The sequence below is a fragment of the Hoplias malabaricus genome, chromosome X2 (genome assembly GCF_029633855.1).
Source record: "Hoplias malabaricus isolate fHopMal1 chromosome X2, fHopMal1.hap1, whole genome shotgun sequence".
In the NCBI taxonomy this organism is placed as follows: domain Eukaryota; kingdom Metazoa; phylum Chordata; class Actinopteri; order Characiformes; family Erythrinidae; genus Hoplias; species Hoplias malabaricus.
In genome coordinates this window covers 10,531,475-10,557,105 of record NC_089819.1, presented here as the reverse complement: position 1 = coordinate 10,557,105, position 25,631 = coordinate 10,531,475, and the positions used below count along the sequence as shown (strand labels likewise).

General features: G+C 38.9%; 1 protein-coding gene across 1 annotated transcript in view; it reads left to right on the top strand.

Annotated features, from left to right (window-relative positions):
• The first annotated feature begins 745 nt into the window (after nucleotides 1-745).
• Nucleotides 746-25,631, top strand: part of LOC136676477 (histone acetyltransferase KAT6A-like) — a 41,011-nt gene continuing 16,125 nt past the window's right edge. Inside the window, exons 1-7 of the mRNA XM_066653536.1 lie at nucleotides 746-1,579; nucleotides 16,129-16,237; nucleotides 17,832-17,947; nucleotides 18,123-18,204; nucleotides 19,226-19,340; nucleotides 19,545-19,885; nucleotides 24,172-24,287. Coding sequence (XP_066509633.1) covers nucleotides 881-1,579; nucleotides 16,129-16,237; nucleotides 17,832-17,947; nucleotides 18,123-18,204; nucleotides 19,226-19,340; nucleotides 19,545-19,885; nucleotides 24,172-24,287 — 1,578 coding nt within the window. The 5' untranslated portion in view covers nucleotides 746-880. The remainder of the gene's footprint in view (nucleotides 1,580-16,128; nucleotides 16,238-17,831; nucleotides 17,948-18,122; nucleotides 18,205-19,225; nucleotides 19,341-19,544; nucleotides 19,886-24,171; nucleotides 24,288-25,631) is intronic.

Genomic DNA, 25,631 nt, shown 5'->3' with positions numbered 1-25,631 from the left:
GTTTGCATTACCTGTCCAGATGTGTGTATTTGCCAAGTGCAACTTTGCTTAAGTTCAGTTAAGTTCGTTTGCAGCATACTTTCTAATTTAAAGAACATTTAAGTGATTTATTTAAGAGAAATTAAGCAATTACAGTGTCTAAACTACATGTGACTTATGTCTTTCACTAATTTTTCTCTTTCTGTGTGCAGGGTTCTGCAGCTGAAGAGTATTTTGGCATGAGGGGGATTGCCTATTGAGTGAAAGGATCTGTTTTGGACCACTTACGAAAAAGAGTGCAAACTGTCAGAATTGTGGATAAATTAAGAAGCAAGAAAACAGAAGAGAACTTCAGAATGAAGTCCACGTTTTTTCTCTGAATAGTTTTTGTTTATTTTTGTCTTTTTTTTTTTGTGGAGTTGTTTCCCTCATGCACTCTGTGGAAGACTGAAAAATTCACAGCTTACCTAAAATGCATTCTAACTTTACTGGATAATACATCTTCTTGCACACACTGATTTGGAGGCTAAGACGTGGTGTGAGTTTACGCTCTTTGGAATTGTCCTGGACTCCTGCCGCTGTTGGGCATTCTCTCTTTGCTCTCGTGCTACCCAGCGTGGAGGGAGGGGGGTTGCTGGGGTAGCCGGATTTGTTTTTGGGGCTGGGGGGTTGGTGGGGGGGGAAGAAAAAGCTTATGCTATGGTGATCAGCCCCCTCCCTCATTGCTTTTGCTCAGGCTTTGAGAGACTTGCCACACGGCCCAGGGACAAAGGATAGCCTCCTAGGACGTGGAGCAGGAGGAGTAGAGTGAAGAACAGGCAGCTCCAGGGCTGAGGCCTCTGGGTGCTTCCTGTATATTTGTGTTTGTTTTGAGTGTTTGTGTGCACAACTGACTGCAGCCATGGTGAAGCTTGCCAATCCGCTCTACACCACCTGGATCCTGGAGGCCATCCGGAAGGTCAAGAAACAGAAGCAAAGGCCTTCAGAGGAGCGTATCTGCAATGCTGTGTCTATGTCACATGGCCTGGACCGGAAAACGATTCTGGAGCACCTTGAGCTCAGCGTTAAAGATGGATCCATTCTCAAGGTCTCAAATAAAGGCCTGAATTCCTACAAAGATCCGGACAATCCAGGCCGCCTGGCTCTTCCTAAGCCTCGTGGCGGAAGCGGAGGTGGAGGTGGAGGTGGAAGTGCAGGCGGAGGCGGGGGCGGAAGTGGTAGTTGTAGTGGAGGTGGAGGAGGAGGAAGCAGTACCACCTCCAGTTCTTCCAAAAAGCCAGGCCTGGACTGGAACAAGCTGATAAAACGGGCCCTGGATGGGCTCCACGAGGCAGGAGGCTCATCCCTGAAGAGCATTGAGCGATTTCTGAAGTGCCAGGCTGATGTTGCTGGCTATCTCTCAGGCAGTGGCTCTATGGGACCAGGTCTCTTCCACCAGCAGCTGCGACTGGCACTGAAGAGGGCCGTAGCCCATGGACGAGTGTCTAAGGCAGGACCACTGTTTAGGCTTGTGAGTCGCAGTTCACAGAATGATGGCACTGGCTGCGTCTCACTCGACTCACTGCCTCCTGTCCGTCTGCTGCCACATGAGAAGGATCGGGTAAGGAGAATTAAAAACACAAAAAAAAAAAGACACGCGCATTCCCTACTGTAGGGTGGTTTATTGCTGATATCTGAATTTTGCCAAAAGCAGGTAGAAACATGGATAAAGTCTTGAAACTGGTACAAAATGTAAAAGATAGCATCACAAAAATATGTAGTAAATATGTAATTGAGTATTTGTCTAAAATATCTTGAGTGAAACATCTTTCAGATCTCTTGAGTCAATATAAGCAGATGCCAATATGATTTTGATATTCCTGTAGATAAAAAAAATACTCTTAATTCCTTTAATCTGTACATTACCATAACCATATTGACTTAAATAATGCCTTCCTGAGCAAACCTGCTTTTGGACATTTTCTTACATTCACACTGGGCAACACTGCTCTAGACGTATTTTTCGTTCACAATAGTTCCTTCAATTTACTTGACATTTTTTTCCCCAGATTGTGTTAAAGCTAAAATTTGGACTGTTGAGGTGTGGAATAACTTTAAAGCATTAATATTATACAGTAATACAGTTGCACTTTGACTTTATCCTTGCCTATTAGAACAGATAGTCCACTGTGGACTGTATCTTGTGTGTGATGAAGTAGTCTCACTTTAAAGCTCAAATTGAGTGAAAAATGTAGTGTTTGTTAATTGTAGCTGATTGGGCATGGCATGTTTGACATCTGGAGTTTACTTTTGAAGCAATAGGGCTAATACAGTTAACAAGGACTTAATGTTGCCTAAATTCTTTTTACTTTGTCATATTAGCCTGTGTAAAAGATACAAAATTTATATATAACAATTCAGAAGTAGGTTCACCAATGTAGAAGCACTGGTTGATTTGGATAGTAAATATGACTATTACTAAGAAATTCTAGTTAGCAAGTTTCTCTACAGAACGCCTTCTTAGCTTAAAATATTCAGAAATACTTGGTGTACAGTTGTTAAATCATTAAGAAACTTTCAGTTTCTTTTTCACACATTCTCCTGTGCCAGCTTTGACTTCCGCCTTTACAGCCAGTAACAAACAAAGATGAAATTGATTGACAGCATCTCTAGAGAATGACTTGTCTTTAAGGTATCAGTTCACATACTCTGCAGATCCTAATTGTACTTTAGATTGTTCATTTTCAATATAGCCTTACCTGTGATGTGGCCTACAGTCACTGTAAATGATCCAGATACAGGGTTTTGAGAATGTGTGTCTTCAACACTTAAAAACACTACACAAACGATTTTGTTAAAAGCAGTTTAGAGCAAGGTTCCAGATGTTGGCTCAGTCCTGTTATGGTAAAGTTTATCAACCCTCACCCCCCAAGGTAAAATATCGTCCTTAATGTCAGTCAGTTTCACCTTTTGTTGGCAGTTATTTTAGATTTGCATAGTAGTTTAAAATTAATTTAAAAGAAAACACATCTAAAATAGCTGCCATCAGGGGCCAGATTCTAATATACTTCTATATAGCTAGGGCATTTCTTCATGTGACATCTAACTCCCATTCACTCACATTTAAATATAATCCTTTATTCACGTTTATTCATTTACTGTCTGTAACTTCTTATCCAGTGTATGGTTGCGGTGCATCTGGAGCTGTTTTTATGTGGTGATGCATGGTGTGTTGGTGGGGGGGGGGGTATTTTGTGGTGTTGTGTGGTTTTTGTAGAGTGGTCCGGTTAGGCAGGTAGTGGCAAAAAGAAAGAGAGAAAAAGGCAGCTAAGCTTTGAGGCAAAGGTGGCTGCCAGGCCTGTTTTCTAGTCACTTCTTGCAGCTGAAACACTGGTGGGGCTGGAGCATGGAAACTAAGAGAAAGAAGGAAAGGAAGAGGGGAAAGACGAGAGGTGGTGGTGGTGAGGAGGGTCACGTGATTATTCACATCCTGCTGAAGCTGGCCACCAGCTGCAGGACTGCTCACTGTCAGAGAGTGTAGTTACAGAAAAGAGAGTGAGACAATGTGAGACCTAGAAAGATGAAAAAGGAGTGTGTCATTGAGATGGAACTGTGTTCGGCATATGGCACCTTTGTTAGGAGGTACATTAATACAGTTGTCACAATGCCAGAATTGTTACTTTGATATTGATACTAAGTGTGGTGTCAGTCCTTAATAGACCTCTAGAGTGTCTTGCTATTTAAAATCTAATGGAAAAAAATGGATAATATAATTGTATTAAAATCACAGTTGCAAATGTTGGTCAGATAATTAGCAATTGGATATCTTCCACAAATTGCACGCTTATTGAAATTTGTGAAAGTTTGACTGTTTAATTGTAGTAGCTTTAAATTACCATCTAGTATTAGATTATTTACATAAATACTTGGAAGTATTTGACTTATTTTTCTTTAACATTTAACATTAGTTTGTTTTAAATAGAGAATAAGATATTGAACGTTAAGTAATTATATTGTTTACCAACATAGACTGATTCAAGAAATAATTGTTTACCATGTGGTTTGAAAAAGCATTGAACTGTTGATTATGCAACCCAAGTGTGTATGTGCTCTCTCTTGCTAAGCTCAGAGAGAAATAGAAAGAAAGAAGGCGTTGGCAGACTCGCAGGCGACAAGAGAAGCCCAGTACACACCCACTTTTGTAACCCGATAAACAGCAGCCCTGCCTTATGTTCTGCTCCCTAGAGGCAAAACAAACACACAAGAATATGCACACTCAAGATGCATGCTCTTATCATGTCAAATCTGGGCCATGGCAATGAGGATGTGGGCTGCAGGGTGTCTGCTGTCATTGTGATGCTATGTGTAGTGTTCATTATGAGGTGGACTACTTTAGTCTGTGTTTTGATCAGGAGCTTCAGAGCTCCAGGCTTTAAAGCAGTTGTTCATTGAAAAAAATCAAATGAATATATTCCCTCCCACATCCACAAATATGTTTCATCAGCTAAGATTAAACAAATCTAAAATTTGCCTGTGTTTCTGCCACTATATGAAAGTATCCCTTAAACAATCAAAAAAATTCAAAGACTTACATTTTGGCTTACTACCTCTACAGTTTTTAGCAGCTTTTTGCCCTTAAAAGAAGTTGCAGATTGTACAATTTTGTTCAGTTCAAGGTCTGCTTGTGGTGAAGTTGCGGGCAGTCTACTACCCCAGCTTCATTAGATTATTTTTTTGTGTCCAGCATTTTCTGGTGACACAATATCAACACCCATACCATTTGATATTGATATGCTTTCTAGGGTTCAAGACATATTGCTTATTCAATTATTATTCAGTGTATATTTACATATATATCAGTCCTGATATCAGTATTGTAGTGATACAGTATACTGCAAAACTAGTAATACCACAAACGGACAACAAACTGATGTCTGATTCCTAATGTAATGTATACAATCATCTGGACTTATAAGAAACTAAACATGAATAGAGTTGCTGCTTTATTGCTACAAATGCAGTTAGTATATGTACACTTAGGATTTGAGAATACTCAGGAATGAACCTTTTCTGCCATAATTCCAAAATCTCATTAATGCATTTAAAATGTTATCAAGTTTATAATTATAATAATGATTTTTATCTTCAATGTTTAAAATGTTATGCCTCACAATTTATTTAAACAAAATGAAGTATGCTCTTTTCAGTGATGTTTGAAAAAGCTTTTCCTGAAGTCCTGACAATATCCACAGTGTGTCTACAGTGAAATGTGATGTTATTTATAACAATTATTATACAGTATCATATTGCCAAACCCTGCTGGCTGCTATCTACCTACTAAGTGTACCATATGCCTTTTCATGCACTTTCAGGCAGACACAAGTGGAGAAGACGATAAAAGGCAAAACAAATGGATAAGCACATGCTTTGACCTCAGCTCAGTGCAGAACGATTAGTGTACTCAACAGCCGAATTACTGTGTCACACTTCTCCATTCAAGCCTGATCACCCAGTCACACTTTCGCTCACACTCTCCATCTCTGATAGGGGTTCACTGCCAGGGCACATGTGGGGAGCGAAGGGGGGGGGGACCGAGTCAAACAGAGGTCATGGATACATAGATTGGACATCTCATTGCTTTTGGGAATGGTAGCAGGCGTATATGTCTGTGTGGGAGACACATTAAGAGGGTGGGGTTCCAGCTAATGATGTAAGAGTCAGCATTGGGAGCAGTTGTAACCCCTCATTTGCCCTTTCACAGCTGCAGGCGTTTCAGGATTGAAAATGCAGTTCCTGTGGCCCCTTTTTGTCAGGGTCAACCTTCGGACGTGAGAAAATCAGGACTTGGCGCCAATTTACGTTTACAACCTGTAGGCTACAGTTGTATGCACATTGCAGTCTTATGTGATCGGGCTATTTTTGTGGACACAGACGTTCAATTTCACACACAGCTAGTATGCGCTCCTTAGAACACCACGAAATGTATAGCGAGGCTTTGAATCAACTGCTCATGTGTTTAAGGTGTCCATGCTTGATGGCAAGTGTCTGCTAGAGTGTTGGATAGATCCGCATACACAACATGAATCCCAGATGCATTTGTCTGTGGAGCAGTATAACTGCATTCTGGGAAGTGGTGTTTGTCACCCAGATCTAATCATCCAACGTCATTGCTTCACCTCACTAATGTTCTTGTGGCTGAATGCAAACAAATCTATGATTTTCCGTTTTTCCTAGAAAATTAGTAATATCATATTTTGTATAATGGAATCATGGTGATGATGCTCACAGTACAAAGTAAAACAATTTTTTGCCTTATCACTAAATAATAAAATATTTTTGTTTTTTAGCTTGTGTGAGGTTTATCCCTCTGGTCTTGTTAGCCGTTTAATTGCTGACGCTGCTTGTACGTATGCTCAGCAGCTCCTAGCCAGCAGCCACTGCTGCTGTTCTTGTCCTCTTTTCATTTTCTTACTCTGGCTCAAGGTGAAAGAGGGCTGAGGTTAGAGAAGAGCTGAATACAGAATGACTCTGTGCATTGATTATGTGCCCTGTGCGAATCTTGTCCACTTGCTACACCATGGCCATTTCAGGGTCAGATTGGATCAGGATTGGCCTTAGGGTCGCCTGACAACCAAGACACCAAAGAGTGTTTATGCACTATTGCATCTCTAGACCCTTTGCAGGTTATTTAACATCTTTGGGATGTCATATTGCTGAATATGGTGAAAGAAGTCGTGGTGGTGGTGGTGGTGGTTATTGTTGGTTGTATTACCAGTCAGAAATGTCCAAAATTATTTTTATGTTCCCATTCTCCCAAAGTTTATGCAGATATCTGAGTTATTGTTACTTTTGACTCAAATTAGAACAAAAATTCTTATGAAAAATTTAAACATGAATGCTAATTTGGAAGAATTTTCATCAGTAGTTGCCCACAGATGCATTTATTATGGCTGATATTATAGAGTCAGTAAGTGGCCCTAGCTTGTCACATAATGCTTTGTTTTATTCTGTCTCATGTACACACACATTGTCAGAATGAGCCTATAACATGCGCTCACACAGCGAAGACCTTTAGATGAACCCATGCTCTATGATAGATTTGATGCTGACAGTTGAACACATGATCACACACACCACCCATTCACTGGCTCATTACTTCCTGATGTTAGTTGTGTAGGTTACGCTCTGTTGTCTGAGAGCCGCTGAATGAGTAGAAACGTCTGTAGGACTCAAATCTCCGTCAGAATGTGCTAACATTTAATGTACCGTGTCCCACTTATCTCTCACACTCTTCCACATGTACACACACTCTTATGCCTTCAGGAGCATAAACCGATTAGCATCCTTGTTTGTCAAGATGTGAAACACATTTTGCTTTTCTTTGCATTTTTAGACCCCACTGTTTCAAATTACAGCATTAAATAAAGCCTTGTACTGACATTCTAAAGATGAGGTCTAGCACTGTTTTGATGCATAACTCATTGTTTGGTTTCACATCAGAACAATGGCACAGATTCTTGCAGTTTGTGATAGTCATGCTGAACTTCAGTGGGTATAAAAGCTGGGTTTTAAAGTTAGTTCAAATCTCTTCCTCATCAAGCGACTGACCCGTTATACACCGTGATATGTTATATAGTGATTTACTTAAATAACAATTTGCCTTGGTCAAAAATGGAATTCAGGTCCACCTGGGCCATCTTAATGAAAATGAAAAGCTGGACAAATTTGATGTAGAATCCACATAATAAATTGATTATACTGGGAGGATGCAGTACATCCCATAAACAGGGCCAACATCATATATATTGCACCATAAGGGTGTAATTTCCTCACATGCATTTGGAGACTGTTGCACAAGGCCATGCTATTGTGTGTCACATTGACAATATTCTGGTTTATTCAAAACTTATCATGTTATGATTTTCGTATTCTCACATTGCGTGTCTTTCTCCCTTAACATGGCCAAGAACTGCCTCCTACAGGAAAATAGATTTTTGCGAAGGACTAATCACAAATTGTTTTGGTATGATGTGTAGAAAGAGGAATGCTGGACTGGTACCAAACGATATATGGAAATGTATATATGCAGATAGCCAATTATAATGCAACTAGTAGAATCTTGACAGTGAGGCCGTCTTAACACACTGAGGGAATCACAATCTCTGTCTACATGATATGAATTGTATTTAGGGCTGCAACTAATGATTATTTTGATAATCGATTAATGTGTCGATTATTTTTTCGATTAATCGTTTCTTAATCGGATAAAACGGAAGACAAGCCAAATTTGGTTTCCTGTCTGTTACTAGCATATTCAGGATACCATCAGTGAGAACAGCTGCTTGCTGTAGTGTGCAGATCTTCTTTAAAACCTAGTCAGCAATGCTGGGCTGTTTTTATCTGAGGTGAGAAAGAAAGTGTAGATATGAACATACACCTTTTTTAAGTTAATAACTACTGATCTAAAATGCAGACAACAATGCAGGCAAATTGAAATTACATAAATGGATATTGGGTGATGCTGCCATGTGCTGAGAATAAAAGGGAATTTCAACTAACACATATGATCAGATATCGTTAAGATATTTAAGATTTTAGAGAACTAATGTTGTAATTTTATAAGGAACACACAACCTACCATTATTAAAAATTAGCGTTTACATGAAGTATTAACCGAACCATTACATTAATTTTATATTTATCAATATTTAACACAGTGTATGTAATGTAATACACACTTGGCTGTGATACTCAAACACTAACACGCAATGCCAGTCAGAAATGACCTTGAAAAAGGCTTTAAATATATTATTTTAAAAAATGTTTGGATTTTTTTTTAACTCTGAATGTAACTGCCGCCACATTTAAGGTGGAACGGAAAACTCGCTAAATACAAGAGTGATATAAATTTACTAAAAATGAGACATCTCGTTTAACTATTCTAGCAGGCTCTAGTGACATTGAGTGAGAGAAAAACTAACATCGCAAACGTTAGCTTGACTAAAACTACGGCTTGTTTTGGAACTGCTGGTCGAGCATTGACACATTTAAGGTGGAAGAGAAAACTCGGGGGGATGCTAAAGCTTGTTCGCTAAACGCGAGTGTAATATCAATGTACTAAGAAAAACAAATGTTGTTTAACTACTCTAGGAGTCTCTAGTAACATTTTAGTGAGAGAAAAATTAGAATTAACTTACTATACTTAATCTCTTTCACACATAGCTCCAACAGGCTTCATTTTCAGGCCCTCATGCAGTGATGGTGTGCTGCTGTGCCATGCGAGATCAGCGAGAACATTTTGCACCTAACGCTGTTCCTTGAAAGCATTAATATAAAGTGCTCCCATACTTTTGATGACTTGGGTCGTACATTTTTCTCTCAGCTTGTGCTAACATTATCCTCTGCTGTGACCGCCTCCGCCATTTTTCAAACCCTTCTTCCAGAGTTCGTCACGTGTAGCAACTGTACCTATGTGTATAATAGCTTAGACCCAACTAATCGATTATTAAATTAGTTGCCAACTATTTTAACAATCAATTTTAATCAATTTAATCGATTAGTTGTTGCAGCCCTAATTGTATTCTATTATTATTAGTAGCATTTATCATTTTACCAAAAATGTTGAATATTTCATATACTATAACCAGGAAGTCTCAGCAACTAAATATAAAATATGTATTTTTTTTCAGTACTTCTCATGTCCTACTTTTGATTTATAATAGTTTTCTTTCTTCATGTTGGTCTTGTTCAAGAGTTAATTCAGTATTTGTCTGTAACCGCTTATCCAGTTCAGGGTCGTGATTGGTCTGGAACCTACCTGGAATCATCAGGCGCAAGGCAGGAATACACCCCGGAGGGGGTGCCAGCCCTTCACAGGTCAACATACACATTCACACTTTTTTTTTTTTTTTACTTTTTTATTTATTTATCTATTTTTTGAGTTGCCAATCCACCTACCAAAGTGTTTTTTGGACCATGGGAGGAAACCCATGCAAACATGCGGAGAACACACCAAACTCCTCACAGACAGTCACCCTGAGCAAGACTTGAACCCACAAACTCCAGGTCTCTGGAGTTGTGAGACTGCGACACTACCTGCTGCACCACTGTGCTGCCCTTTTGTTCAAGAGTTCTGTTTTAGAATTTGGTTGTATTTTGTGCTTTTCATGACCTGAGAGATCTCAGTAGCAAACTGAGTGTAGGATTATTTTGAATTTCCTCTGAAATACCTGCTGAAAGATGAGTATGTTTTCTTTCAAGGAATGTTGAGTGAAAGGTGAAGGATATACATATTTGATATTTGCATAGTGCTGTCTATGGTGGATATTATTTCTGTCAAGAGGCAAAAGTCGCAGTGTTGTTCACTATAATGCTAGCATACCTTCCCACCTCTACTACATGTCCACTTTGGGGATGAGTTAGAAATCTGTGCAGCTCCTTTTAACAGAAATAGAAAAATGAAAGAAAGCACTGGCTATGTGAAAGAAGTGTGGTTAGATGTGTAATTTAGTTGTGTTTTGAGCAATGTCAGATGCCACACACGAAGACAACCCTGCAGTTAAAATGAAAACTGTTCTAAGGCCAAAACAAGAAGGGGGGGGGGGTGTGGAAAAGGCCATAACCTCATCCAAATGGTTCAGTGTGACTAAGGCTGTATTTCACATACGTGAGGTTTTAAGTCTTACTGTAGACGTGTCCATTTTCCACTCATTCTGTGCGCATGTGTAAGTGATGGAAGAGTATAAAATACCAGTCTTGTGAACTGCATTACAACATATTGTCATTTTGATATGCCTCCCTCTATAGTTAATGTCAAAATTAACACAACTTTGTGCTTTAGAGCTATTCAAATTAAATAATAACCATTTGTTGTTGTTTTCTCAGAATGCCCACATTATGCAAAATACATTCTACAAAGATGAGCACACTATGTATTGAGGTGTTAGGGTATAGCTTTACGTAAAAGGTTAGCAAGCAGGTAGACAAATGGAAACAAGGAAATGTGTGAGTAAAAAGCAAAAAGAGAGAAAGAGATGGTTACTCATGTTAATGAGAACCTTGACTGAAGCTGAGACAAGGACAGTAAGTGTCATTCTCTTTCTCTCTGGCTCTCTCTCTGCCTATTTACCCTTTTCTAAAAGTATCAGCCTTCATTCTCTCACTGTTTTCTACATTTTCTTCTCATTTTTTCACCTTTTTCCTCATCATTTTCAAAATGAATTTTTAAATAGGGATGTACCAATACCACTTTTTACCTGCTGATATTTCATGTTCAAGTATCTGCCGATACCGAGCACCGATACCAACTCTTAATCTTAATTACTAGATAGGTGCCTATAAATCCAGAAAGTTCTTGCTATGTTTACAGATTTTATTTAGTTAAAGCAGTGTTCTGTATGGCTAATAAGATATAATAAGCTTGAATGAACAATATTTACTTTATATTAACTGCACATAAATCATTTTAAAGTTTCACTGCCATGAAAAAATAAATATTTCCACCATGCAGTAACAAGTACAAATAGAAAGACATAGTCTAGGGTGACTGAACAGCTTTGTACACTGTCATGGGGATTTTTGTCACGACTGTGAAATGCATTTTAAGGACTGCTGCTGACCTGTGTTAGCGTGCTTCTTTGTGGTTGCTTGAATGAAGTCAGTTTTCTTCGGCATTCCTTAAGCTGGGGTTACACTAACACGACTTTTAGCCGGATTCTAAATATTTTTGCCCCATAATCACGTTTTGGACCAGTTGCAGCATGTCAAACATTTGATGTTTTCAACCTGACTTTGGAAGTAGTCGCATAGTGTAAACTCTCCATCAACTCAAGGCTGAATGAGTCCCTTCAATGGCCAATGAGAACAGAGCACAGATAGTAAATATAGGTGCTTGCACCTTCACCTCTTTAGTGGACAGATTAAACGGTAAAACTAAAATATATTACATGGTGTTGGACGCACATGTCCCCAAATAACGAGTATTACCTGTAGCAGAACATAGTGAGCCACAAAACACGCCGTTACAGCCTTTATTCCAACTGTTTTCTAATTTTCCATTCCACCTTAAATGATGCAACACTGGCGCACACTACCGCTAGCACAGTTTCTGAACCATTTAAAGTGGAACATAGCCGCAACTATTGTCGCATGTGTCCGGCTCTAACCGACTCACTGGCTTTTCAAAAACCGCAACAATGAAAGCGGGAAAGTTAGCCGCTGTTCACTCATTTGCGTGTTGTTTTTATTTTTTGGACTGAAAATGGCTCCAACCCCATTTCTCATTTTTCCTTGTTGCACGTTCTGCTTTCACTGGACATTTTCTTCGGCCACCGACCCAAGGAGCATATAAACCTCTTCAAAACACCTTGAGGTAAAGTGAGTTTGATTAAAAATTAATATGCTGCTGTAATTTTAAGAGATTTTACAAGTAGTGAGATTGTGCTGGATTTGAATGAGCTTTGCGTTTTGTGGTGATTGACGTGGACCTGGCCAATCAGCACTCTGCAGGGTTTACACGTCACCATTTAGTACCTACTCGGCACGGTTGGATTCCTGGACTGAGCTGGGACTGAAAACCTACCCGGTTCCAGGGACCAGATTTGGCCAGTGGAAAAGCAAAAGAACCGTGCAGAGTCGAGTAGAGTCTTGCAGGTTTTGTGCGGTGGAGAAGTGCCATATGTTCTATTCTCCTAATCTCCAGCTCCCACTGCAGTGTGTAGAGACAGCACTGAGAGAATTTTCATATCCATGACCCATTTTTACATGTTTTTTTTTCTTTGTGAATCTATACAAACAGCAGCGCAAACAATAACCGCAGAGACGTGTACATCTGTGCTTAGCTGTTTTTAGTCTTTATAAAGAATAAAACCCCACCATTTGTATATTACTCCTAGAGCTGGTATAAACTGTCATGCAACGTTTTAAAATCCGCTGTTCTGTAAGTAATGTTGGTTACAAGTAGGGCTGGCCACACAAATTCACTATTCCGATATAAGTTCGTTGGGTAGGAATTCGGTTTATAAATCTGAGATTTGGATTTTTTTTTTTTAATTTTTTTTTTCTCAATGAATGTGGCGATTAACACTTAACATAAAACTCTTCAACACAGCCTAATAGGCTACGGCAACCTACTTACAACGAAGCATGTCAAAGCTACAATTAATTTTATCAGCTTTACATCTCAAATTAGAACACCTCCACGAAGCTTTGGTTTATTTGTGTACACTGTGCCCTTTGTGGCACCCTGTATGCACAAGTTAGCCAGTGACTCAGCGATGGAGCCATGCTGGGAGCCGCAGTGCAGCGTTAATTTTAAAGTGGGTGCTGAGCACTGATTTTCTGAACAGTAGGGCAGGCTCCAAATATTCGGGTATTCCGATATTTGTTCATTAGGTATGTATTCGGATTCTAATCAGTTTTTTGGATAAATGTAGTTATTGATAAAGGCAATGCTCCACCACATTCAGGTGTAAGTGCTTTTCGCACTTCACCCATATTCAGGCTCATCAACATAAGTCTTTGTGCAAATGAACTCTAAAACTTACAAAACAGCCTAACATGCTAAAAAAAACACACACAACGAAGCGATGCAACACCACAGTATATTTTATCAGAATTGTGCCTGAAATTAGAACGCTGCTGCTCAAACTGGTTAAATTGTGTATACTGTGTCCTTAGTTAGCAGGTTAGTGAGCATAGGTAGCAAGCGAAGCCATGCTGTGAGCCACAGCGCGGCCTGGAGAGAGGGATATTAAAGCAACGGTTGGAAGTGGATTTTGTTAATGACAAGAACACACAGCACCCCACTCCCTGAATATTCTAATATTCTTCGAATATCCTGCCCTATGCTCTGAAGCCCCAAAAATGGTATTCGGGACAGCCCTAGTTACAAGGTGGAGTATTTTTATAGTATTATGAACTCAAGGTGTGTTTTCGCTGCATAAAAAGCTGTAACTCTGTTGCTTGTCGTTTTCTTTGCGTGCTGACAATTTATTTTATTAGGATAACCTATATTTATATATTTACCACTCTTTTATTGTAGTGCTAAATATTTAAATTTAGTCATGATGTACTTGTCTTTGCAACGACTTTTCTTCTGTGTGTGTGTGCGGAGAGTGAATAAAAGATTCTGAAGTCAGAGAAATGAGCCGGCTAAATCACACACTGTGGCCTGTCTCTTCCCTGCCTGGACCTGTTTAGCGCGCACACACATGAACTCATGCACACCTGCCCCTTTATCCACCAACATGATATACACACACAAACACACACACACACACACACAGACAGACTCCCTTCTGTCCAATGACCTGGTGTGCATGCATGCACTGCTTTTTTTTTCTTACTCATGTCTGGACCTGTTTACTAATCAGTACTAACAAGACAGAAATTCCTATAAACTTGTTTGCAAATACACTGCAAATACATTTCACGCATAACCATACTCTTAGTAGCCGATTGTACCAACTAAACGCAAGTTCTGTCATAACCTACTTTGAATGTTAACTACTGTTATATTATAGTTTGAGAGCTGCTAACATTTAAATAGATGCACAAAGTAAAATAGTTTCAATATACTCTTATAATTTAAATTTACACATACCCTACACTATGTCTAAGGTCTGCCATAGTAAATCTGTTTGAATGAAAAGTAGTGTTTAACTCTGTTTATCGCTCTATAGCTGGGTTTCCATCCAAAACATTTGTAAATGTTTTGCATAATAAAGAAATATCGGCAGAAAAGATTAGCTAGATGAGTCATGTTTCCACCCACTGTACTTTTGCAAATAAACTTCAGATGACGTAGGCCCCCGTGATCAGGGATGGCATTGAAACAATGGGCGAGAAAGATCTGAGTGGGTGGTTTACATTAACAACACTTCATATCAAAACATCAGCTTGATTTAATATAATCTGTGTTTAAGGTAGTACATGGGGATTAATAAAGAAAAAGAGGTAGGTACATGGACATAAGTGGGTTTTCCAAGTTTTTGCAAATTATGAAAAGGTGCATGAAAAACCTGGAAAAAGGCCAACATTCAAAATTAAATACCATTTATGTATTGATCCCTATTTACTTACATACTCATTGGACTGTGTGTATAATTCTCAGCTTGGTTTGAGTATGATGTAAACTTCTCTCAAATAGAAATAGTGATGTTGTTTGTCGCAGCTTTGCTAATGTTGCTGACAGTTAATTGATAGAATTGTTAAAATGTGTGTGAATATCCCCGTTTAAATATCATAAACCTTTAAAGTGGCAGCAGGACAGAATGAACACACACAACATATGGGCACTTTGGAATCTCTTTTGCAGAGAGTTTAAAATAAATAACTAAATAAAAAAATTTGATACGACAATGTTTGGAACTTCCTGCCATTCATGCACTACTAGTTGATATGTAGCTCAAGTCTCTGTGTTGCTATTGAAATTCTTCATCCTAACTTTGCTGGTGCAAAGTTGCCATCTTAACTTTGCAGGTGCAACTGGCTGCGGGACTTTACTTCTAAACACACGCAAGCTCTTATTTTACCCACTTTTGACTGTACTCTTGGCCCTATACTTAAAGGAATATTTAAGGCCAAAGTTGCCTTAAGTTGATTTTTTATGTGGGCCATCACACTAAATCCACCCTCTCAAGAGAAAAAACATACTCTGACTGCTGAAGCAGAATTTTGTCTATATATTTATCTGCCAGCTACTGTTTACAATGCCCAAATTTCACAATGAAATCTATAGAAATCGTTTTTAATTTTCTAATGCTTATCATTGTATTGTTATATTGTATCCATTTTGTGTATCCCTGCATTTGTTTTTTTCTTTTTAATATTTTGTAATTGAGAAATGCCACATTCAATAGTTGTCAGAATTTTGTGAAAATACATTGTTTAGCTTTATTCCATGGACTGGACTAAATATTGAATAGCACATGAATGGAAGCCCCAGCAGGAGTTTGAAGCTGTATGAAAGTGATTTACACTCTTAACAAACTCTACTCAGTTTGGAGTAATTTAGTCTGACTGGGATGTTAGTAGTCAGTGTTTATAGATCTATTGGCACCCTGCTCTGTCTGCTTAATGCCCACAATGTGCCTGTTCAGCTTCTGCATGTTTGTTTCTGCTCCCTTTTCATCGTTCTGTCTGTTTCTCTGTCTCTTTTGTTCCTTCCAGCCTGTGGCCGAGCCCATCCCCATCTGTAGTTTCTGTCTGGGGACCAAAGAGCAGAACCGGGACAAAAAACCAGAGGAGCTCATTTCCTGTGCTGACTGTGGCAACAGTGGTGAGTTTTAGACTTTATGGTTTTTACTGGTTAACAACATCTGAACAGGTCCCACAAATTTCACGTTTCATTCCTGCATTCAAAAACACATTATTTAGTAGTAGGTAAAATATGCCCTACATGCATGGTAATCCTGAAATGTTCCAGTGTTTTACCTGGAAGAGCTGTATGGGTGAACACCACCACTCGCAACATTTGTCCTCGACCTTACTTTCATTTTATTCTCCTTGGCCCTAGTAAATGTTTCGGGTAATGTCCGAGTCAGCGCATGTTAGAACGGCACAGGAAATGTTTCTTCTGCACACGATATACAAGCGCATAAACTTGTCTATATTGATTGTATAGATTATTTTTATTCTGCTATGTCCCCACTGTGTTCATGTACTGTCCCTTTTAAAAATCACGCCACCAAGCTGCAGTCACATGATTCTGCCCCATCTGCTACATGGATGCAACCTAAACACCAATGTAGACCAAGCGACTTGAGCAGCTAGTACCAAAGAAAAACACAGCGTCTGAGGTTTAGACATGATGTGTTTGACTATAATTAAGACACTGAACAAAATGAAATCAAATGTAACAACAAGCTCCCAGCAACCTAAGGAGAAATATCCCATATTTAACACTGGAGCATATTTACAGTACAAGCCTCATCACTGAACTATGAGGGTCAAAAATACAAAAACAAAATACTTGTTCATTAATCGTAATCGTAGTAAAATGTACAGTTAATTGTGATATTGATTTGCGCTCATCGCTCAGCACTACTAATTAGTTTCACTGCTGTAGAGGTTTAACAACAAATGTCATGAACTGAATGCCCCAATAAGTAACTGAGCAACATTTAGAAATGGCTCTAGATCAGATCAACCATTGTAAATGATTTATTTATAATAACAGTATTAACAGTATATATATAACAATATAACAGTGTTAACTGTTATTTTTGTTGTCCAATGACAATTTGTGTAGCTGTCCCAAAACGGTGCTATTAAATTGAGCCTACTTCAGTTACTGATTGGGTTTTTTGAAGGTCACTGAAGTGGCCTTTAAAATGCTTTCGTCCGCTGCCATTAATGAATTCCTACACCCACACCCCATGACGTGTTTCAACATAGAGTCCAGCTTTTCCAAATAAAAAGAATGTTTGCAAAGATGTTCCACAGATCTGTCTGTGCCTAGCATATCTGTAAAAAAAAAACGTTAAAACAATCATAATGAATCATTCATTTTGCAATTTATTATTTTTACAACATAAGGGATTGTAGTGGGCAATCTCAATGCTTGACGTCTAAAAATGTAATGATACTGGATGTCTAGTGTTTTTGTTGCTGGTCCCTCTAATGATGTAAGTGATACTTCTCATTACCCTGTGTTCTTAAAATAATGACTACAAGGTTTAGACTATTGTGTGCTTTAGGGACAATTGGAAATGAAAATGGGCAGTATTGGATTGATTGTACAGACTGATTAGTGTTAATGCAGTACAGTATGCTTAAAGTTAATTTCAATTTCTTTTAGCATTGGAATATTTTGCTTCATTTTTTTTTACCCCCCCCCCCCCAACACCCTGCTTTTTTTTTCTTCTTTGTAGGCCACCCATCCTGTCTGAAGTTTTCGCCAGAGCTGACAGCGCGGGTCAAGGCTCTGTGGTGGCAGTGCATTGAATGCAAAACCTGCAGCAGCTGCCAGGACCAGGGGAAAAATGCAGTGTGTTTTGTTCATCTTTTTATTTATTTCCGTTTTCTGTACAGTTGCCTGTTTGCTCAGTTTGGTTAAATTTTGTGCATATGTTTTAAATGGAGCATATACTTCATGTTTTATAGATTGTATTGTTGGAGGGAAATTCCAGATGTAAACCTTCTGTTTGTCTATTTCTATACAGGAAAACATGTTGTTCTGTGACTCCTGTGATCGAGGTTTTCACATGGAGTGCTGTGACCCACCACTGACGCGAATGCCAAAAGGTATAGGAAGCAGCTGTTCCCTCTTGCTACCATATTCTTTCATACAAAGTTTCACATGCCACTATATCACTGTTATTAATTATAAACAGTATAAAAATAGTACAGGGAAATGCGTACATATTAATGCCGTTAAACAATAGAAACAAAAGCAAAATGACATTTATAATGACCAGTGCAACATCAGTGACATAGCACTACTCTGTGGAAGAACCTTTTGCAATTTTATAGTCTTTAAGAAGAAATTCTGTGTCTCTTTGGTTTTTAAGGGAAGCGTATGCATGCAAAATATAGCATAACTGAATCAGCATGTCACAGCAACTTGTCTAAAGTCCAATTTAGAGTTCTGTTTCGAACCTACGCCGCAGGCAATGTGTCGATGTGGACCTACAGCATATTCTGACATCTCTCCAGAAATGTAACTACGTGCTGCGACGACTGTGATTGGTTTGTAATCAGATGGACATTGTTTAAGTTAAATCAAAGAAGTTCAGAAACATGAACTCATCCACATTTATAGAGACTGCACACAGCAGCAAATTCATGGTGAAAATTTCCTCAGACATGGTGTGGATGTCAGGGAAGGATAAAAGTTTGAACAAAAGAAATATATAGATGTGCTTTCAAGGAGAAACGTGACCATGTGGGGAAAGCGTAGTGAACACAAACCTCAGTAAACACAGACCACGTGTAAAGTACTAATGCACCCTTTAAAATACTTGGAAAATAAACTGAAAACAAAATAGGATAAAAGAGATGAATTAGAAATAATAAAAAAATATACACAAATATAAGTTTTGATCTGACAGTACTGACATACTCCGTCATATTTAGTGTTTATTTACACCTCGTACAAATATAGAGTTACGACTTAAACCAATAGAGGTCACATGCTTTAACTAGAACTATACAAAACCACTACACAGCAAGAAGTTTATGTGCCATTTATATTCAAGTGCATGATGAACACTTCTCCTATGTAATCCATGTTACATATTTCACTACCCCCCTCCCCCTTCCACAGGTATGTGGATCTGTCAGATCTGCAGCCCAAGGAAAAAGGGAAAAAAGCTTTTGCATGAAAAAGCAGCACAAATCAAACGGCGATACAATGCACCGCTAGGGCGACCGAAGGGCAGGTAATGTAAAGATTTTAGTTCAGTTAATATTATGGTTGTTATCATGATTTGTTTCCAAAAATGTAAAATTCAGTAAATTAATTATAATTACTTATTACTATTTTATATATATTATTGCTAATTAATGTTTAAAAATGTTTTCTGTAGAGGGCAAAAGTATTCATTCAGAACATCAGCATGCAATTGTAAATCTCATATCCACAGACCGGGTCGCCCCTTTAAGAAGCTGCGGGGAGGTGGGCGTGGACGGCGGAGGCGTGGGGCTGGGGATCAGTGTTCTCAAGGCTCCTCCTCCCCACATTCTTCCTCTAGTTCATCATGTGAGGGTTACCCTGGTGATGACAGCCTGCTTTTCTCAAACCGAGATGACGACTCCGGCCAGGGTGGCCTGCGGTTCAATAAGAAAACAAAGGGTCTGATCGATGCCCTCACCAAATTTTTCACACCCTCGCCGGATGGTCGCAAAGCCCGCACCGAAGTGGTGGACTACTCAGAGCAATACCGCATCCGCAAGAAGAAGAGGGACTCAGATGGCAAGACAGGAGGTGAGAAATGGAGGAGTTTGATGTTTCTTTTATTTTTTTTTCTCCTTTAGGATCTAAGGTGAGAAACCAAATTTTCAGTTTTCTCCAACATGATTTTAAATTTGCTTCAAAAAATTATTTTTTACATATTTTAGCAATCTGTAATACCAACCTGTAAGCCTTTAAATTGGCAACAGCAATATAGGTTCAAAGCACTGGAAAGACTTGTCTGCCCCATTTCCCTCCTCCCCAGTCGCAAAGCTCATGCAGGTGGCCAAGTTTCAAAAGTACACCTACGCGAAAGAGCACAAGATGAGAATTTGAGTATGTCCGACTGCGTGAGCCTCATATCCCCACGAGTGTGGGTCAAGTAAAGGGTTTTCAGCAAAGTGGAGTTCAGCTAGGCACAACCTAACAGTGCACGCAGACACCTGTGTTGAAAATGATAAAACCTTTTTCTTAGAGAGCAAATTTCAATGATTCTTTGGCTTTGTACATGAGTAAGAGAACAGATACTTGACACAACAATAATTTTGAGATGCAGTCCACATTTTTGAATACTGCAATCTTTGGAATTACCATAGTACTTTACAACTCTAATGCTAAGGCCTTTTAAATCCAGGAGAATCTAACATTGTCTCTGATTTCTTGCTGTGTTCCATAGGCACAGCACACTAAATCTGCTATTGTGTGTCATACCTGGCAACCCAGGGTGTTCACATTCAATCGAACAGAGACTCATCAGAGAACATCATACTGGCTGCAGCAATGAGTTGCTTGTGCTTCAGCTTAACATGTTTCCTTAATCTCTAATGGCACACCCTGGGCATTTTATGATTGAGTACAGTAAAAATGACAGAACCCTCCTGTTATGTTGCGGGTCAAATTGACCCGTTTTAAAGTTTGAAGATCTAGGAAAAATAGTTAAGTATTTTTTTAGTATGAAACTTTTCTGCTTGCCTTAATTAGTGTAATCAACATGTAATATAAAAATGGATCCTCTCACATATTTGCAACCACCCTCTGCATGTTTATATCACATAGATACTGTTCAGGTCAATTTAACCCGGTAGTCAAACTGGAGGTAAAAGGGTGTCAGAAATGTCAGCATATTTCTTCGTTTGCAACTGTGAGACATGTTTCACCCCAATCTCTCTCTCACACACGCATGCACGCACGGGTGCAGATGTTATGACTTTTGATATTAACCATTTATGTTCTCGCTGGAAAACTCCACCCACATTCAATGGACACTCAACAGGGGAAGGGCAAAACATAAGAGTCTCTGCATGGGAGACCTACCAACATTACACTATGGCAGGCAAACCTTTACAAAATGAGCAGCCGAAGCAAAAGGATGACAGTCCAGGAGGCTCTGGAAATCATCATTGATCATGACAGTGAAATGGAGGAGGATGTGTCTAAAGACGAAGACTATCTTGAGCTAAATTCTGATTCTCATGATTCTGATATTGGGGTTTCTTGGTGGCGCAGCAGGTAGTGTATCTGTCACAGCTCCAGGGACCTGGAGGTTGTGTGTTTGAGTCCTGCTCCGGGTGACTGTGAGGAGTGTGGTGTGTTCTCCCTGTGTCTGCATGGGTTTCCTTCAGGTGAGTGTCTGTGAGGAGTGTGGTGTGTTCTCACTGTGTCTGCGTGGGTTTCCTTCGGGTGCTCCGGTTTCCTCCCACAGTCCAAAAACACACGGTGGTAGGTGGATTGGTGACTCAAGTGTCTGTAGGTGTGTGTGTGTCGCCCTGTGAAGTACTCCCCCCTCGAAGGTGTGTTCCCACCTTGCGCCCAGTGATTCTGAGTAGGCTCCAGACCCACCACGACCCTGAGCTGGATAAGCGGTTATAGACAATGAATGAATGACAAATCCTCCGGGGTCTCTGGTTTTCTCCCACAATCCCAAAACATGGAAGTTAGGTGAATTGGCTTCTCTCATAAATGTCCTGGTGTGTGAGTGAATGAGTGTGTATGTGAAAGAATGTCTGTATGTGTGAGTGAATGTGTATGTGCCCAGATATGGATTGGCACTCTATCCTGGGTGAAACCCTAGTGCCCGATGCAGTCCTCCAGGTGGCCGGTCGTTCCTGGTCGAGGGTACACTTGAATGTTCAGTGTTGATTGTAAAGCGTCCTTGGGTTTCTAGAAAGGCACTATATATGTGTAACATTAAGTTAAACACATTTAGATGCATATTTGGGGCTCCTCGTCCTGGCTGGGGTCTATAAGAGTCAAAGGATGAGTCGACAGCCAGTCTTTCAAAAGTAATAAAGTAGTGAAAAAAAAGTTGTTTTTTTTTGTTTTTTTTTATGCAAAACGAGTGAATGATCCTAATTGAACCATTACCTGTTAGAGGTAAGGAACACCACTGCACTAAATATTAATTGAATAATTAGTAATGGACTTAGCAATTAAATATTCACACTTACATATTCACAATTATCTTTTGGATAATTAAACATGCACCGAGTCAAATTGACACCATTGCTGTTCCTGACAAATGAACATAACATGAGGGTTAAAAGGGGGAAAAAAAAAAAGCTATGTTTTATTGGTTGCCAGCAATGAGCGGTTCCTAATTGGAATAACTCTGAATGAGTAGCGTGTGAGTAACCACACACTGCTTTTTATTGAACTGATGGTAACAAGTGGGTAGATATGGAGCTATTTGAGGGTCAAAAGTTTTATTCAGCTGAAAAAAAAAATCTGAAACTGAAGGTTCAAATCTTGAAGACAACAGGATATTCCAAATTAAAATAAGTGTTAAATATTTTAACAAATTTAAAGTTTTTCAGAGTTTTGGTGGGACATCAGCAGAGAGAGGCATGGTATTTAATGACTGACAGCATAGCAATGAAGACGGAAGACCTTCCTCATTTTTGACTGAGAAATACCACTGAACCCTCACGTTATATGCAATTTTCAGTGTAAAACATTGACTTTATTGACAAAGTCCTTTTATAGTGAACTCTTTTAGATCAACGTTCGGCACCAATTGCAGTAAAAGGGCTATAAACTCTATCAGAGTGCGTAGTTCCACAGTCGCTCTTTGCTGGCGATGGCATCCTCTCCATCAGGACAAGCTGCAGCGACCCAGTAACGAATCTGAATAAGCTCCTTATTCTCCAGGGTCTTAGTCTGATGTTCCGTTCCACCTTAAATTGTGCTTTAAATTAAACTGGTTCTGTTGCTGTGCTGGCAGCTTGTCTTGATGGAGCGAACGCCATCGCCAGTAAAGTGCTGGGAAACTAAAGTGTGGCTGTGGAACTACACAATCTGACAGAGTTTATAGCTCTTTTACTGCGATGCACTTTGCTGGCAATGGCGTCCGCCCCATCAGGACAAGCTGCTGGCTCTAGTGTGCAGATAACTAATGTTAAAAATGGTGAAATTAACTTTCACCCCAGGATTTTAGGTATATTTCCTGTTCCACCTTAAATGTTATTGCAGCTGCTTAACTGTGTTTTAACACTGAGAAAAGTGCATGTAAATAAAACATTGTGTAAACGTATGGAATATAAAGTAAATCACAGCATTAATATTTTTATTTTTGGCCCTCATACTTCAGTGATGATGCTTGTTTTCTAATGTTGCTGGGAGCTTGTACCTCTCGTTTTTTGAGCATTGTTAGTATTTGGTATGTGATGGTGCTTTGGTCACAGAAACTTTTTTTCCTTTTGTTTAGTGTTGTCTGACTTATAGTCAAAACTCCAAACGTCCAAACCACACAAGCGGTGTTTTTCTTTGGTACGAGCTGCTTGAGTGGCTCGGCTGGCCTGAGTTTAGGTTGCTTCCATGTGGCAGATAGGGGCAGAATCACAATGACTACAGGTTGGTGGTGTGGTTTTAAAGAGAGTACATGAACACACAGTAGGAACATAACAGAATGAAAATAATTAATATAGACAAGATTATGTCGATTAGATAGTCGTTTTCAATTAATTGCCCAGCCCTACATACCAGTGATTTCACTTGTCGCTCTGTCTGCTACACTGCCCCCACAATTTCCAGTAGTTCTGCTCTGTTCTGTCCGCATCCATACGCTTTCAGAGCATACAGGTGAAATAAACAGACTACTATCAGAAGGCTGATAGTTTGTGTTTAACGTTGAGCACAAATGAGCCTTTTAGGATAAGAGGGGAAACTGGTTATTAGATTTTATCTAATCATTGCTTTTGAGCTGTATAAAATTAATACAACTTATTAAAAAAAATTATTTTAATCAGATGAAACCTGAAAAATATTTGGTCATGTTCTCTTCACCATTTTTTCATGTTTGTGTCTGGGTTTTACACATGCAGACAATCAGGAGTGTGGTGATGACTGGCGAGAGGATGAGGAGAAGATACCAGGACACGAAAACCTGACAGAAAAGGATCTAGAGCTTTTCCGACACATCCAGGAGCTAGCACTGCAGGTTGGTGGGATGAATTTTATGGTTAAATTAACAGCTTTCACTGTTAGGTTGTTATTTTGAATGTGAAACTTTCACATACTGTTTTGTGCTAGTTTAGCTAAACAAAGCACCTTTCAGTTTCCTATATCCTTAACTTGTCCTTTGGTTCCTGTCATGATAATCTAATAATTTTAGAGAAGTTGCCTTGGCATTATTTTATTTGTGTAAGATAAATGTTTTCTCCTAAAAAGCCTGTTTTTATTTATTTATTGAAACTTGTTTAGTGCCATAGATGAGTATTAAGGGCTGAGGGGAGCCTGGCTTTATGGTGCCAGATTGATATGAAGGCTCCTAATGTCATAGATTTTTGGCAGGATATTTTTTTCCCCCTCACTCATATACACACACACACACATTCATGGAGCTGTGTGTTGAGCCTATAAGTCATCTGTCTTTGCCTGAAGCAATACTTCTCACCAGAAAACCCACAAAAGACCTCTCTGATGAGGATAATTTCTGTAGCAGCTGGTAGACAGGAGCACTATTTCAACAAGAGAAAACACAGAAATATTTATTGTTTAAGAAAAAGAAAAGTCCACACCTGGCCCATGTGTTATGAGCTTTCCTGAGTCTAAATCTAAACACGTTTTTCAAATCGAACTTTTTAGTCACTTTTTAAAGTGCCCATTACCAAAATTGTTTAATTATTGTAAATATAACCTGATGATAATGGTTTTGTGGTTTCACCAAAATTAATACAAAGCATTTGATTTATTGATATATACAAATAAAATTACACTCCAAGTTCTGATTTTTGAAAAGTAATTTAGTAATAAAAGGACCTTCAGGCATACATTTTTCAAATATGTATGTACAATTATGTCAAGTAATATTTAATGTAAATCAAATTAGAGGGTGGGAAATGCTCAGTATAGATAAGAGATGAGGATGATGAAGAATGTTAAAGATTTTTTGATTGATTGTTTGCTTGGGATGTTTATAATATTATCATTGTAATGACCTGTGTGTTGTGGTGTGAGAAGGTTTTGGCCGTCTGTCATGTGGCAGATGCCATAAGATTCCATTTGACTGAGACCATTGAGCTACTGTAATCCTAATCCTGTAAGCATCTTAGAGAGAGGGTCTTATAAATATATATACGCACACCAAACTTTTAAAAATTATACTTACTTTGCTCCACTTGAAATGCAGATGGTATATAGTGTTGTGCAGGTAGTGTTGTGAAAACTTAAAGTACTGTTACAGTAAAATAAAATTGGATGTGGGAGATTGCACATGTATTTCTATAGTTATTTATAGAATTCTGTAAACAATTATGGAAGGAAAAATGTAGAGTAATATATA